Here is a 17,527-nt window from a genome sequence, read left to right as displayed (position 1 = left end):
GCACTGAAGCTCAATACAAACCACTTGTCACTAATGAAGATTTTATGAACTTAACTTAAAATTGACACCGAGAATAGCTTCTGGAACAGAGCTGTTAAATCAAAAGTATCACTACCCCCATCCACCATACCCCCACTCTCTACCCCCACCCAACCTACCACCGCACACCCACCCTACTGCCACTCTCAACCCTCGCCCACCCTACTCCCACTCCCTCCACTGTCCCATCCATCCTACCCCTGCTCTGTTCACCCACCCTACCACTACCACCAACCCTACCACTCTCTCTGACCCTACCCACTCTTTGTACCACCACCCATCCTACCCCTCTTTCTCTACTAAACCCTATCCCTTCTCTCTACCTCCACCATACCCCTCGCTCTTGCTCCACCCTTTATTACCCCACCCACCTTACCCCATTCTACCCCCTCTCGTCACACCTCTCACACTATCTTACCCTTTTAATTGGGACCCATTCTCGCTCGTATTTTCTCTTGCTCATCATCAATGGCACCATCGATCAATGGCTTCCTCCCTTGCTTTATGCTCCTTCTCATTCTGAATCCCTTATTGCATACTCCTTTGAAACTTTGCACTCTTCTCCTTGCACCCAAGTGCCTTTAAATGCAACATGCAAAGATCAGTAAACGCCAAAACGAGTGCATTATAATTACTCTTTTATAACACGCTTAATACCGCAGACCAGTTTCTAAACACGAGACTGGGATTCGAACCTGTGTTGCTATCCGTAGCCTTGCTTCCAAGACAAATGCGTTGCCCCTGAGCTATCCTCCTGGCCTATTGCCAATGCTGGTTCTTTGTTGGGAGTACTAGCCTATTTTAGGGGGGTAAAAGTGGCTGAAACACACTTTGTCTGTAGGGCTAGTGCCAGCCAATATGATTTGCAGGAACGCAGCCTTTATATAGAGATACAAGCCCCCATTCGGAACTGCTGGCCAGTGCCTCGTCCCCCAGTGCTCCATTTGTCATTGGCCCTCAGACTCAAGACACCCCGTGCCTGTTCCTTTCCATACCCTCTCCCACACACCTCCCTACTTTTTCATGATGTCGCACTCTGCAGGCTCCATCTTTAGTGTCCGGGACCCTGCCACAGAAATGGAAGAAGGGCTTTGCTCAAACTCCCTGGTTCCATTTGCATGGCAGCTATGTAAGTTTAACACACAGAATCCTCTGGTTGCATGCTTGGCGTGGCATGTTTTATTTACCAGTTACCTCAGACTTCGAGCCCTCAGCGTTTGCCCGTGCGCGCTAATAGCCATAATGTCCAGTTCTTCTACCAGGTACAAATGTGATGTGTTATCAATCAGGTAGTGTGACTGTCAGAATACAAGGGGCACAAGGCAGGGATGCCTGTTTTTGCCATATCTTCTAAACTTAGCACTAGAGCCTTTGGTGGCTTAATTCAGAGAAGAAGTCTTCGGGGCTTACCGATGGGCAATAGTGAAATAAAGATTCTCTGCTATGCGGACGACATGACACTGATTTTGGCAAACCCGGACAAAGGCAGGGACCGATTAAACACTTGAAAGGGACGTGCGTAAATGGGATCGCTTGACCCACAATCTCTATGCGAAGGTGAACGCAATTAAGATGGTGCTATTGCCTAAGGTTCCATCTATCATCCAGACACTTCCCCTGACATTTCCTAGGCAGGCACTCAAATTGACAAGGTGTTCCAGACTTTTTTTGGGGGGGCTGGGCGGAGGGTAATAGATTGAGGTTTCCAAGATATATTTTGATACGCCTTGTGCGTGAGGGGGGTTTGGGTATCCTAATCTTGACAAATATCAAAGGGGGTTTCTTTAGAAAAAATCTGCACTCTAGGTCACAGAGAGGGCTGACTCCTCACCACTCTGGCTATCCATTGAAAGGGAAAGAGGTTTTCCGTACTCACAAAAGAGGTGTATTCAATGGGAAAGATGCCCAATTTGGCAACAAAGTCACCCACTGCGGAGGCAACTAGAGAGGCGCTTGCTTCGTGTTAATTGGTTGTGGTGAGAATGTACTGACCCACTACAGTGCCTTGTTGTGGAATAACCCAGAACTACAGATAGAGAATAAAGTTCTGAGTTGGCGAAGCTGGGTGAAGAGTGCGATTTCGAGAATTGCTGATGTCTGGAGTGATGGACAAATGGTTCCCTTTGATAGACTAAGAACGGATTTTGGCCTGGGACAGAGGGAGTTCGGGAGGTATGTGGAGTTGAGAGACCCGTCACAGAGGCAGGGAATGTTAAATGAACCAATGAGAGCCAGACTGTGGCATATAGCGTGCTTGATTCACCTCCACGCACGCGTGTTATCAAAGTTCATGAAAATGATGCCCTTAGATAAATCTTATATAGAATCCTGGGAGAAGTTAAGGCAGGCATGGACGGGAGAATTTGGGGGTTGAGGGGGGTAAGATCGGTTAAGGAATGGAATAATTTGTCACGAGTGGGACCAAGATCTAAGATGACTTGAAACTACGGTACACCCTAGAGGATTCCATTTCATCTGTATTAAGACCCCAGAGCGGATGTTTAAGTTGGGCTTGACGAATGGGAAGTCCTGTTGGGGCTGTGGTCAAAGGGGCGGCACATTGCTACATATGCCAAGGCATACATTTGTTTCCAATAATTGATCAGCAGAATTTGCTAATCAACATATTATAGATTAGCAAGAAAACCTATTTGGTTAGCAATGTGCTAATATTTGTAATTTCACCAGAAGTTATTTGCATACAAGACTAGAAATGAGCAACAATACAGCATTGTTGTGTACGCCTGAAGTAAGACATTAGTGAGATGAGGGTCTGTAAAACGTAAAGGCATGAATGGACACTGGATTAAAACGTTACTTGCCTAGCACTCCCACACAATCCTTTGGCACTTTTAAAAATGGAAGGGATGATTACTGAACTTTCAATCCATTACTTTGACATTGCAGTGATCAGAGAAAAGAAGGTGGAGAGAGCCCCGAGGCCAAGCGAGGAATGCAGGGTGAGCTGTGCTTTCATTGAACCGGGTAACAAATAGTTGGCTCTGCTACACAAGTTTCAATTTAATTAGCAAACCTATGGAATTGCTATGCAACACTGCTTATTTTATGCCTTGTGCACTTTGGGTATGCCCTAGAGTGACTGACTTTTGGGGAGAGGTTCTTGACAGAATGGATGCGATCCTGGGAATGAGGTTTCCCAGGTCAGCACGTGCATTGATTTTGCTTGCAGGATCAGGAAGATGCGATGTAGCTAAAAGTTATGGGGCTTGGCAAAAGTGCTGGTAGTGGCTGCAAAACAGATTCCAAGAGTTTGGAAAACAAGGAAGACACCGTTGGTAGATGGTTGGTTGTTAGAATTGCAGACATTGTCAAGTTATGAGAAGTTCATGATGTGAAAGCAGGAACATGAAGGGGATTACTTGGAAATGTGGTGACCATTTACAGAAATGTATGGCTGAAATTGAATCTCGCTTATAGCCGAGACTTGAAAATGAGACGGTATAGGCATAATGAGATTACATATGGGGATGTTTGTTGTGTGTGTGTCTGTATGTCGTGTAGTGTGGCTGGTGCTCGAATTTTAGGTTCTGTTTAATAAAAAGGTATGGGCTTGGTAGTTTATGATGGCCATGAATCGAGTGATTTTGTGACAGTGGACAGGACAAGTCCTTGTTATTCCCATAATGAGATTATCACTCGATGCATTGTAATTCTTGTTGCTTCTAAGCCTATGTTTATGTTCTGTTTAAGGTTGTTCTATGCAAATGATAAAGATTATAAAAACTTTTTTTTAAAAGAACATGGCATTATTGCTTAAATAGAACACTTTTCCCCTTCTCTCACAGAGTTTGGACACTCCTTACGGTGCAGACTATAAATGCATCACAATACACAAAACCTGTACTGCAACCTAGCCCCAACAGTCTACGATTCCCTCCGCCCCCCAACCCACAGACTGGTGCACCATGCCCCTGTACCCCTCCTCATAAAACTTTCAAAGGTGGAGACCTCCTGCATCTATCCACACTTAATACTCGCTCTGCCATCAAACACTGTTGACATCTGTCTCCTCCTTCAAGACACCCTTGCTCTTACAGAGACATGGTTCAAGGCCAGCTCAGTCACTGCTTTGGACCCCCTTCTCCCCGACTTCTACAAGATCATATCTAAGCCTCGCCCTAACCGTGCCGATGGTGGGGTTGCTGTGATCTTCCCCGAGTGAGTCCCTTCTTCTCTCATACCCACCCAGCCTTACTCTTCCTTCGAGAGCCTGGTCTGCAAGCTGGTAGTCTCTCCCACCTCCTCTCTGACCATTGCCACTATCTACAGGCTACCCGGCCCTTCCACCCTGTTCCTCTCTGAATGGGCCGATTTCTCCTCCTCTTCTCACAACCACCTATAAACTCCTTTTCGTGGGCGACTTCAACAGCCACCTTGACTCATCCATCACAGCATCCACTCTCATCCGTGACTTCTGCTCCTCGCCCTCCCTCTCCCTTCTGGTCCTACCCACACCGCTGGACACACTCTTGACACCTTCATCCACACCGATCTTTCACCCTCCTCCCCACTTATCACCCCACTCTCCTGGGAAGACTCCATCCTCTTCTCACCTGACTCCTCTCCACCCTCTGAAGCACCTCTCCCAGCCCTGCCAACCTCGTTCACGAACATCCGTCAGTTGAACCGAGTGTCAGCTGCTGCCTTCGCATCTACCTTCATCCACTACAAACTACCTATGCCCTCAGCAAACTCCATCTTGCCATTACAAATACCCTTGACATTCTTGCCCCAGTCATGAGGATCCACCTGAAAAAAGTTTAACACCTGGTACCACTCCTAACTTGCCGCCCTGAACAAAGTGTAGAGCTGCAGAACTGAACTGGCAGACCTCAGCCTCACCTTTTGACAAAATGACCTGTCGCCTGCACCAAAGGCAATACAGACTCGCCATCCGTGCCAAGAAAAGGACCCACATTTAGGCGTGCGTCTCTGGTGCATCCAACAATACTGCTGAACTCTAAAATCTACAGAGAACTAGCCAACCCTTCTGCAGTCTCCTCCTCGCCCCTTCCCAACCAGACCCTCTGCAACGCATTGGCCACACACTTTATTGCAAAAACTCAGGACATCCTGAGAGCCCTTGCGTCCCTCGCCCCCCTCTTCTTCCCCCACCCCTTGCCTCTTATGGCCCCTCCATCCTCCCTCTGCCTGCATTTCCTCCTTCTCTCCTATCACATCCGATGAGGTCACCAGAGTTGTCCGCTCCATGAAAGTCTCCTCCAAACAGGATTCTCCTGCTCTTCCAGAACCATTAAGGACAATATTGGCTCTCTTGCCCCTGCACTTGCTGATTTCTGCAACCACTCTTGCTACTGGATCATTCCCCTCCTCCCTCAAGTCCTCCCTTGTGCGCCCCCTCCTCAAAAAAATATATTCTGCAGACCCTTCTTGTCTACCCAACTACCACCCCATATCTATCAACCCATTCCTTGCTAGCACACTGAACTTATTGGTTGCCTCCACGACCATCAATCTGGATTCCGTGCATCCAGAGGCATGGAAACTGCTCTTCTGAACATGCATGAGGAGCTGCTTGCTTCCCTTGATTCCAACTCTCCAGCTGTTCTCATTCTACTGGATCTCTCCTCTGCATTTGACACAGTCAACCACTCCATCCTCTTAAAATGACTCCACAACACCCTCCCCGGGCTCCAAACTCTCTCCCTGGCTCTTTAACACATATCTAGCCCCGCTTGCACAACTCCATCTGCTCCCCTAACTTCCAGTTTATGCAGACAACACACAATTCTTCTTCAAACTTCCCTCTAACCCTCTCCTTACTTACTCCATCATTCCTGACTGCCTATCTGCCATCCAGTCCTGGTGCACTTCCAACAATCTTTGCCTCAAGGCCAGCAAGACTGAGAGCCTTCCTATTGGTACTCCTCCTCCTGCTTTCTTCCACTCAATCTTCTATGGGCTCTCCCCCTTCTCCACCCAAAGCCAGAAACCTGGGAATCAACTTCGACTCCTCTCTTTCCTTCCTCCCTCACATTCTGGGCTTTGCCAAAAAGGCCCACTTTCAACTATATCTCCTCAAAGGAATTATTCCTTTCCTCACTATCCCCCAGAAGCTCAATGTCTCCTGAACTTTGGTTCTCTCTACGCTAGAGTACTGCAATAACCTTTTCCATAATCCACCCTTCCAGCTATTCCAGAATTGGGCTGCGAGACGTATCCTTGGCCTCAAGCCCAGTGACTGCATCTCTCCATCCCTAAAAACTCTCCACTGGCTCCGGGTTGCTGCAAGGATCAAATTCAAATCCCTCTGCATTATCGATAAGGCTATCTGGAGCCGCTATCTACAACTTGCTCTCACTAAATTCTCTCCCTCCAGATCTTTACATTCCTCCAGCACCAACTCTGTGTCAAGCGCTTCACTAAACAACAAGCCAGTGGCCAATCGCTCTACTCAGCAGGCTCCCTTCTATTGGACAGCCTCCCTCTTCCTCTTGAGCCGGATCTCTTCAAATTCTGGAAGCTCCTTAAGACATTCCTTTTCACCTCCTCCTTCCCTTCCTCCCTCCTCTGGTAAACCCCACGGTTTTTGAGATTGGTGACCAGAGCCCTTATGTGTACTCCAGGGCCCTGGCCTCCCACACCCAATCGCCTGCATCCTCTGACCCTCTCCCAGCACTTGCATTGGCACCTACTGTCCTATGCCACCACAGCCTGCACTTACCCATCTATTGACAGCTCACCACTCAACTAGGCACTTACAGCTGCTCCTCCTGGCACACCTTGCACTTATCCCCCAACCCCTCATACGTCTCTCTCTCTCTCTCTCTCTTGCTGCACTTGCACGTTCTGAATGCTCACGAGTCCTAGTAGGTCCGCCACTATCTTTCATTGTTACATTTGATTTTCATTCCCATGTTCCCTGCCTGCTGCCCTCTGGGCGCTTTGAAACAGTTTACTTGATGCACAAGTGCCTTTCAAATGCACAATAAATAAAATATAAACATAAGCTTTTTTTTTTTATTAACTTGTAATTAAAGTACTTAAAACAATAATAGGTAGACGCACAAAGTAGATAATATTGCAAAAAAGAATGCACTTTCCTTAACTCGGATAAATGTTCATTGTCTAAAGCAGCTGCATAAGCATGTATTACTGGTGCGTAATCTTTTTCTACCGTTTTGCTCTTAATTGAAAGTATAAACAACCACCAGTAAGGGCCCATAGATATGTTATCAGTTTTAATTTACTGAAACCAAGATCCTCAAGGCAACCCACACGTTTGGAAACAGCAAATATTTCCTTGTGTGGTGTATACGGTCCAAAAATCAAAAACACTACCCACAGGCCACAGCTGGCGTTGTCAATGCTACACTATAGTCTAGAAACCACGAGTCAGGGTTTTCTTTTTTTATGTACATAACATATACTGTGAACTGAATCACTTTTCCTCCCAATTTTGGAATATAAAAAGGCAAAGTGAAGTGCCCAGAACCACACACTTTGGTTGATTGATATTTTATTTCTATCGCGCTCGTACACAAGTGTTTCAGAGCGCAAGAAGGCAAGGGAGGGGAACAGGGGAGAACAAAAACAGCGATCTTACTAGGCCTAGTGACATTGAGAACGCGCAAGTGCATGGGAGAGGGGGGGGAGTGCATGGAAGGGGGGAGAGGTGGAAAGTGCGAAGCAGAGGAGAAACAGATAAATAACAAATAAATAATGAAGGCAACAGTGGTAATGCAGCCAACAATTTGCAAGTGCTAGGTTTAAGGCAGCAGACAGGGTAGGTCTGATAAGTGCAGGAAGAAAAAGGGGGGGCTGTATGGGTACAGATACAGACCCCAGTGCAAGGGGTGGCCCGGAGGCAGTGCGGGAGGGTGGCAGGATGAGCAGGTACCTGGGCCCAAAAGACAGAGGGTGGCCAGGTGCACGGTGCCAAGAGAAAACAGATCAGCAGGGGAGAGGGGGAGCAAAGGCAGAAGAAAAGAGGAAGGTCTGGAGGTGCTTCCGGAACCGGAGATGGTTCTCCTCAAGTTTTAGAGTGGCAGGGAGGCTGTTCCAGAGGGAGGCCCCAGCCGAAGACAGATCTACCCCCAGCTCGTTTCTTAGAAAAACGACTGACCCCGAGTGAGTTGGAGGTAGAGGAGCGAAGAGCTCGAGAGGGGAGGTATTTGCAGAGGGATAGCTGAAGGTATTTTGGACCCAGGCCCCAGAAGACCTTGTGGACAATGCAAAGGGTGGACAATGGTTAAAGGTTGAAGCCCAGATCTGATTGCAGCCTACAATTTACACACTTTGCAATATATCTAACCAGCTCTAGTTGACCTCTGACATGTGTTAATGTTTGGCTTAGCCAGGCTAAAATTATGTTTTCGTTTTAGAGGGGGGAACTAGAAAAGTACACAAATCCCATAATAAACTACGCTGACAAAACATAAATTGTTATAGAGACAAGATTATCAAAAAGGAGGAGTGGCATTATTTTCCCAATACATAAATGTAAGGCAGCCCAGGTCTCTATGTAGTGACCTGATTAGGTCATAACTGGATGAGGGAGGCACCCGCCCACCCCCTCACACCATGGAGAAATGTATCAAAGGAGCTGCAATCATGCTCATTTCGAAAACCCCACATGATGCCAGCTTTCCCTCCGATTTTTAGTGTCCGATGGGGGCAGCCTGATAATGTGAGTCGCCTATCACGTCATCCCACACAGCACAAAGCACTATGCTAGCAAATAGGACGCTCACGCCCAGAGCCATGTCAAGGCCTCTGCTATATTGGGAGACTGATAGCTTCTGTGGCTTTAAGGCTGGCTGCATTAACCCTTCCTGCCCCAAAGTATTAATTATTGGTGTGGCTCAAGCCCCATGGGTTCTTATGAACTTGCACCTAATGGAGTAACTACAGAGCGTGCCCCAAATTAACTTACACGTGAAAATACAAACTTCATTATAAACGTTTTCTAGAAGTCGCCCAATTCCAAGAAGGCAAGGTAACCCAGGTCTAATAGGGGACAAGCAGGAGCTAAAGCGCTCAACAATTTCGCTTACTGCAATCGATATAAGGGCGCCGTGTTTTTAAAGAAACCCATTTCCTCAGGTTTCATTTATGGCGTCAAAGATGAGACTTTGGATACTACAATGCTATTCTGGAAAAGACTGCGTGATGTGCACATTTATAATTAATATTTATTTTGAACAGCGCATAAACAGTGAATGTGTGTATTCGCCATAAGGTTGACGTTTGCGCACATAAGGGAACCTGCTTATCCGTCGCTTTTGGTGGCCGAATGTCAGCTCATGAATCCATGGATGGGACCGTGGAATTGAATTACACAGAAACAGGAAGTGCCCGCTTCACATTTCAAAACAATGCCTGCCATGAGGCCTACCACAGTCAAGCATGTGGAGGGCCTGTGACGTGGCACAGTCAAGAGTGCTTCAAGAGCAGCTGCGCGCGCTCAGAGGTAAATGAACTGCTGCTGGGGCCAGAGTGGGTGCTTCCAGTGGTGACAGGCACAACACACGACGACTTCTCACTACAGCAGCGGTGTGCTTGTAGAGACAGCACCCGATAATTGAGTGGGCGCTCTTAGGGCATTCAATGATGACGAGTACGACAGTCCATTTTGAAGGGTAAATGTTTACTGGCCGGGGCAGGGTGGACTCAGGGGTTCCTACGGGAACAGACAGTGTGCATACAATAGATCTGATGCATAAGTAGAATATGTTTCTGCTGATAGCTGAAGAGTAGTTCATACAGCAATTGCTCGGCCGGGGAGAGTGACAACTTTAACGGATCGGGTGATTTTTGTATCCGCATGCGGGGAATGCATAGAGGGTGAATACACATTAAGACCCCCACGCAACCTTCATCTCAAAGCCCTTACTTCAGATACCCCCAACTCCTGTGTGCTCTCCCGTGTAGGCGTTTTGTTTTTAAAATCTCCAGCGTAACTTAAGATACTCGGTCTCGGCTTGGTCTGCCATTGGGGTGCAGATATCCTACACGGGTTCCTGCGGCCTGTGTACAGATCCCCTTTGGTTCTGCATACACCCTAACCCGCTGTTATCCCTCTTCTTCTAGGCTCACACTAATGCCCACCCCCCACTCCGTGCGGCTCACCTCTTGCTGGTCCCGGTGCGGTCGCGTTGCCGGCGGTTCTTGAACCAGTTGCTGACCTGAGTGAGCGAGAGGCCGGTCTCCCGAGCGAGTCGGCGTTTCTCGTCAGGCGCCGGGTAGCGGTCACGGCGATAGCGCTCCCGGAGAGCGCGGCGGGCTCGCTCCTTAAAGCAATACACGGTCTCCTCGCCGTCCCAAATGGTGCTCGGCAGCGGGAACTTCTTGCGCAGCCTATACTTGTCCACGGCTCCCAGGGGCCGGCCCCGCGCCACCTCGGCCTCCCGGTAGCGGGCGCGCAGGTACAGGTCTTGCAGAAAACCGTGGTGTTCCGCGGGGAAGGGTCGGCTCTGAACTATGGCGTAAAGCGCCGCGTAGTCTCCGGCCTCGAAGGCCACCAAGGCACGGGCTCTCAGCAGTGATTCCCCGCCCGGACCTTCTGCGGGTAACGAGCGCAGGAAGCCGGCGAGGCGCGGCCCGTCCCCGGCCTGCAGCAGTGCCTCGCACACACAGGATATCTGCTCAGGGGAAAAGCCCAGCGGGCCTGGGGAGGAGGAATCTCGCTCGCCCGAATCCAGCGGGTCCTCCCCCGTAGTCAATGGCAGCTCCCCCGGCGGCCGCGGGCTCCCAGGCTCCGGAGCGGGGAAGGAAGCCATCTTCTGGGGCTGTGGGATCCGCCCCTCTCCCGCCTTCCTCCCGCGATCCACGTCTCCCACCTCTCCCTCCCCCTCCAACTCCTTGACCCTTCTTCCTCAGTCCCGGCCGGGACACCTTTCCTTCTTCTTTTGTCCTTGTTATATCTGCTTCTCGTGCCTCACACTGTTCCAGGCAACTCTTACTTTCTTCGAACTTATTTATTTTCTTATCGGCACTCAATTCGCGTGCTTATTATAATGCTTTCATTCGATTGCCCCGTTTTCTTCTTTCTTGGCACCTCGCGATCCTAACTTTTTATTTTCCCACCTTCCATCTACTGTGTCATCTTCATGACCCCCCTTCCATCTTCATTTGCTTATCATCCTCTATCCTGTTGGGGGCGGGTCGGAGCCCCCACGCGGTCCCGTAAGCCCCCACCACATGAAGGATTCACTCCGACACCAGTCCTTCGTGTTCGGGCTTCCCGGTCGCTCTGATGCGGCCGGGAACGCCCCCTTTATTTATACCCAGCGCGGCGGCGTGACACGTCACGCCGCCGCGTAAGCCCGTCATCGGGCAGCGCCACACTCCTCCTTTTCCGGGAGGAACAACAAAATAGATTAACAGTAACTTTATTAACCAGAAAACCACACATCTATCACAAACACTACTGCACACCCAAAAACCCCTTTAATGTCATCCACCCAGATCTTCTCACCCCAGTTCACTAACCAAGCGTCCCACAACATATTCGCTGAGGTAGGCAGGTTTCCCTCCCCCAGCCCTCTGGGGGTACCTCCGGCCTACCTCCGGCACGTGACGTCCTTCCGCCGCATCTCCCCGGACTGGGGATTCGGGTCCTTCGCCCCAGAGACCTCCGTCAGCAGGCATGTCTGGTGGATCAGGTTCGGGTGGGGTTTCAGTTTGTGGATCACCCAGCTTCTTAAAGAAACTCACATTTCGGGTGACAGCAGATCGTCCATCCGAGGCCGTCACCATAGATCCTTTCACTGCCACTACATCCAATGGCTCCGGTTCATAGGGGAGCGAGAGCTTCCCGTGGGGGTGTCGGTTGCGGATAAGGACCTCATCTCCCGGTTCAAGTCTTTGAGGTCGGAGACCCCTGCGCAGGTTTTCTTGTTCCGTTCGGACTCGCCTTTCAGCCTCCACCCGCTGACTATCGATGACCCCTGGTTCTTTCTCCCCAACTTCCGGCAGCAGTCCCCTGGGGCACCTCTTGAATAACGCTTCTGCCGGCGCCACTCCCGTGGCGGCATGTGGGGTGGTGCGGTACACCCGCAGAAACTGATAGAGGGCGCGTTGTAAGGATTGCCCCTGCCCCTGAGCAATTCGGAAGGTTTTGTTCAGAGTCCGCATCAGTCTCTCAGCGTCCCCGTTTGCTCGGGGCCACAGTGGGGAGATCTTGCTGTGCTGTATTCCGCAGCTCTCCATCAACTCGGAGAACCGCTCACTTTGGAAGGGCGATCCGTTGTCAGAGCATAGAGTGTGGGGGAAGCCATGGGCCGCAAATATTTTCTCCATCGCCACTACCACATGCTCAAAGGCCACAGATTCGACAAACTCAACCTCTGGGTATCTCGAGTGTTCATCGACTATTACCAGGAAGTGAGTGCCCACTGATGTTGAGCCAAAGTCGGCGTGGACGATCTCCCAGGGCCTCGTGCCTCGGAGCATTGCCTCAATTGCAGGTTCTCGTTGCAGAGGAGAGGCCGCCTGACACCATACGCATGCCGCCACGAAGTCGTCCACCCTTTTCTCCAACTCCGGAGACCAGACTTTCGAGCGGAGCCGCGCCTTGGTCTTGGCGGCGCCCTGATGTGCATGGTGGGCGAGACTGATCACATCGCTCACCTTTGACCGTGGAATAACGATCCGGTCACCCCGGAGTAGCAGCCCTGAGTCGGAGAACGACAACTCCTCCTTCACCTTCCACAACTGCTCCAGAGCTGTTTTGGCTTCCGGCGTGCGCCCGCACACAGCTCCGAGGATGGACTTCCAAGACCCATTATGCATTGTGTCCTTCAAGATTCGAAAACACTCGTCCTCAGCCGCAGCAGCCTCCCACTCCTCTAGGGACATCGCATTTGGCGTTGCCGCCTCCACCACCATTCGTACATAACTGTCCGCTTCTTCTCCGCAGGTGTCATGTCCATCTCCCCCACCTACTCCCGGATGACGAGACAGGTAGTCCGCGGCATTGTTGGCCCCTGGCCTATACACAAGGGTGACGTTGATCTCGACCACACATCTCGGCTGTCTCCTGCTTTTTCCTTTGAGTATTCCCACGCTTGAGACGAAAAAGATGTTCTCCTCGTCTTCCTCTTCGGCTCCTTCCGGATGGGACTCAACTTCGCCCTGTTCTACCTGGGCAATACTGGGCTGTTGGCTCTGGCGCGGAGTCCACGTCCGTGCCTGACCTCTCGGCACCATCACCGGCATGGCTGCACGACATACTCTCGAGAAGTGATCGGCCAGTCCACACCTCCCACAGGTTTTTCCAACCGCCGGGCATTCTGCCATGTGAGGGAGGTCGTACCCTCACTTCTGGCACGACTCCCCGGCTCTTCCTGCCCTGTCTCGGGGTCCTCCACCCGGGCGTCTCACTCCTCGGCCACCCCGCCACACGACACACACCTCCTCCGACCTCACTGACCGAGACCCAGCTTCCATCTTGTTGGCTCGTGCTTCTGCTACCTCGTGGCACCTGCCCAGCTCCAGTATGCGGGGAAGCGTGATGCCCGGCTCTCTCAGGACTTGCCTCCTGAGCTTGGCGGAGGAGCATGCCTGGATTAGCATCGTGCGTATCATGTCGTCTGCATCCCCCCATGCACATCCGAGGGCGAGGCAGCGTAGGCGACCATAAAAAGTGTCCAGTGTCTCCTCTTCCTTCTGCTTAGCCGAGAGCATGATGAACCTCTCATAGTCCACGTTTGCAAGGGGAAGGAAATGTGCGAGGAGTGCCGCCTTGGCCGCATCATAAGAGTTGTTGATAGGAGTAAGCGATTCAAATATCTCCTGGACTGTCGGCCCTGCCGAGTACAGCATGGTGGCAATTCTGCTGTCATCATCCGTCACCTGAGCAGCCCTGAAATACATGTCGAGGCGACTCACCCATCTTCTCCATCGGGGCCCCATGCTCGAGGGTGGGCCCGACGCATCGAACTCCGGGATGGGCTGCAAGGCGGCATGGGCCGCGGGTGCTCGTGCTTGAGCCATGATGGGAAACCCTGGTTGTCCAGGTGGCGGTCCTGCAGGGGCTTGAATCACCGGAGGTAGGGCGGCCTGTTGTTGAGCCGCTGCCTGGCCACGATCGCGGGGGAGTGACGCTGCTGCACCACCACTGTCTGAATCCTCAGAGTCACCCATGGGCTTGAGCGCACAGGCACCCCCACCTACTCTCCTGAGGGCCGCAACTCAAACACCCACCATCATAGTGCGACTCACCCCTCCTTTCCGGGCACACGAACAGTTCAAACACGGGGAGGCTTCCGAACAAGGCACCAGTGGATGCACAAAAGACTCAGATACCCAGAGCAGCCAAGCTTGATGATGAAGAAGACAAAGAAAAACCCACGGCACTCTGATGATGAAGGGGACAAAGAGAACACCGTGGATCCACCTTGCCGCAATCCAAATGGACTTGGGAGTTCCAAAAATTGAGCCGAGGCGATGGATTGGCCTAGACAGGCCCTGTCATATAAGTCCTCCTGGCTTTCACACGACGTAAGAGTCCCAAAATCGGGTTAAAACCCACAAATCAGACATGGGCGTGCAGGGTAGACCTCCTGCTATAAATGTGTCCAAAAATTAGGCCCGTGTTGACTTCACGCTCCAAACCGGAGCCTCGTGAAGTTTCACGGCCGCCAAGACAAAATGGCCGCCGGCCGCGTGTGTGTCCCGCGACCCGGCATGAAACGAAACCGTCCGTTCCGCTTCGTTCAAAAAAATTATCTTCCAAAGATTACACCGCCGCGTAAGCCCGTCATCGGGCAGCGCCACATATCCTAACAACTTTTCCTCCTGTCCGCCCCTCCCTTTTTCTTTTCTTTCTTGTTACGGGTGTAAGCATTTCATTTTCTCCATGAGCAGAAATCCCATTCTGAACAGAAGCAACCAAGGCAGCCGTGCCCTCTCCCGAGATGGTATGAAGGTCCCTAAAATAATGGACGAACTAGTTCATTTTGCAGCATGTTTTTGAGAACAATTTAAAAGAAAACAGGATTACAGGCACGTCTGGCAATATGACCTATTCCAACACTTAAGAAAGAAAATGAAGTTTCTGAGAAGAGTAAATAAAACGTAAAGTAATGTTGGATTGACATCAGTGTGATGACAGGCCCGTTGGTGATTGCGGGGGCCTAAGTTCGCGGCGCCTCGCTGCACATGAAAAACACGTCCACTCGCTGGATTGCATAAACCCGGACTGGCGGCTGGCGCTCACAAGCCCCGAGCCTCTTGTTCTTCTTCTTGCTGATAGATCTATATCCATCAGCGATAATTTTTAATACCGAGCCTTGAGCCTCACTACTCCATCTTCTCGGGTTGAGTATGTAGGCGTGGGTTTGTATTTTTCTTGGTCTGTGTGGTCTTTTCACAGAAGAGCTGATTTCACAGGGTCTTCGCAGTGATGGAACACACGTCCGTCCGGTGATACCTTTATTTCCTATGTCTCCCCTGACACGTGACTGGGCTATTCTGGCACGTGACACCACATTCCTCCCAAACTGTAATGTTTTTTCTCAGTAATTCACTTTAACATATCAAAACAGGTGTAGTCTATTCTAGTCTTTCTGAGCTTGTCTTGGCATGCTCACATGCTGGTAGATTCCATTTACCACATACCCTTGGAGGCGAGAGGACGGTGTCGGCTTCTCCCGCAAGTGATATCATGGATGACTCCTCTCTGGTTCTTCCGCTGGAGGGCTCGCTGGCCTGGTTTCATCTTCGTGTTGGTTGGGTGTCCTTGGCTCTTGAGGTGTGCTGTAGGTTCCAGTTCCGGCCTGGTCATATATGCTGCCTTGAGCCAGGACTGTCCTCATTCCTTTGCGATGCGAATGACCTTGTTGAGTGACTTGTTGAGTGACCCCATGAATCGTTCGGCATCACCGTTTGCTTGTGGCCATCCTGGGGTGATCCGCTTGTGTCGTATGCTTAGGTCTTGCAAGAATTGGCGTAACTCTTGGCTGGTGAAGGGCGGTCCGTTGTCACTCTTGATTTTTGACGGGATTCCGTGTATTGCAAATATCTTTTCTAGTGCTAGCGTCATGGTCGCCGCATTGGTGGACGCCACGTGTTCAACTTCGGGATATCGACTGAGCTCATCGACTAGACAAGTAGTTAGCCTTCACCAGCGATGGTGCAGTAATCAATGCTGACAGCTTCCCACCGTTTGTTGCTCCTCGGGGCGCTGATGATTGGTTCTGGGTTTTTGGCCCTCCTGGTGGCTTGGCAGGCTGCACAGGACCCTACGAGGTCCATCACTCGTTGTTGCATGTGGGACATCCACTTCCTGCACTTCAAGTATGCCGTGGTTTTTACAATTCCTTGGTGCCCACTGTGGGCTAGTTTGAGGGCTCTTTCTTCCAGCGTTGTGGGTAACACGTTACGGTGTCCTTTGAGTATCACCCCTTCGGGGGCTATGGTAAGTTCGTGGCGGATCCCGAACAGTGTTTGCAGTTTCTCTTGAGCGGATGGGGTTCGCTGGGCCATGGACGTTTAGGAAGTTCTTCCAGTTTCCAGATTTGATTGCAAGGGCAGTGTGGGTCAGGATTGCGTCAGCCTCGGTCTCGTTGGCAATCTCATGCAGGGTCAGGGCTAGTGGTCGAGCGCATGCTGCCACATGTGTTCGTCTGTCTCCTTCGCGTGGCACTCTTCTTGGTCAGTGGCAGGCCGCGGGTGACGGGACAGGTAATCGGCTGGGTTGTCCGCTTCTGTTCGATATTCTACTTCGATGTTGTATGGCTGGAGTTGTAGCATCCACTTCTCGATGCGTGCTGGGGGGTGTGGTGCTGATCCTTTGAATATCGGTATGAGGGGCTTGTGGTCGGAGAATACCGTCACTTGTTTGCCTAACAGGTAGACCTTGAAGTGTCTGCATCCCCATAGTATTGCGAGGGGGTCTTTTTCTATATGAGCATAGTTATGAGCACCTCGCTGCAGTTCTGCGCAGACTAGAGGAAGCTGTGCATGAAAAACGCACGTCCACTTGCTGGATTGCATAAACCTGGACTGGCGCTCACACGCCAGTTCAGGTGATACCTTTATTTCCTGTGTCTCCCCTGACACGTGACTGGGCTATTCCAGCACGTGAAACCACAATCAGGATGTGACGAATCAACTTCCGGGGCATCAGTGGTCCAGTGATTAATACTGGTTTCTAAACCATCAATCAGGCCCACACACCTAGTACACACCAAGAGATCCGAACAGATTGGAAACGCAAGTGAATTATAAACCTCCTTGTCCAATTGTGGTAATATGAAACAGCATCGTTGGTTAGTTGCAACACAGTGAAAATACAATTATTAAGGGACTGTCCAGTCAAGGTGATATAAAAATATCTATTATTACAACAACAAACCCTTCTAGCACACTACAAAATACAACCCACCCTGCAAAGGAACACAGGGGACAGTTTCACAAAGGAAAGGGATGCACTCTGGATACTGACAAGAGTGTAGTCGGTCAAGCAATCAATCTTAACTGTTCAAGGTTATTTGGTTTC

General features: G+C 50.6%; 1 protein-coding gene across 1 annotated transcript in view; it reads right to left on the bottom strand.

Moving 5' to 3' along the window:
* The window catches only part of LOC138566878 (homeobox protein SIX5-like), a 147,610-nt gene extending 136,789 nt beyond the window's left edge, over nt 1-10,821 (bottom strand). The window contains exon 1 of the mRNA XM_069644597.1: nt 10,153-10,821. Coding sequence (XP_069500698.1) covers nt 10,153-10,802 — 650 coding nt within the window. The 5' untranslated portion in view covers nt 10,803-10,821. The remainder of the gene's footprint in view (nt 1-10,152) is intronic.
* Nucleotides 10,822-17,527: the final 6,706 nt, after the last annotated feature.

The sequence above is a fragment of the Ambystoma mexicanum genome, chromosome 2p, assembly GCF_040938575.1.
Source record: "Ambystoma mexicanum isolate Mex_15411 chromosome 2p, UKY_AmexF1_1, whole genome shotgun sequence".
Lineage (NCBI taxonomy): Eukaryota > Metazoa > Chordata > Amphibia > Caudata > Ambystomatidae > Ambystoma > Ambystoma mexicanum.
This window is presented reverse-complemented; position numbering and strand designations above follow the sequence as displayed.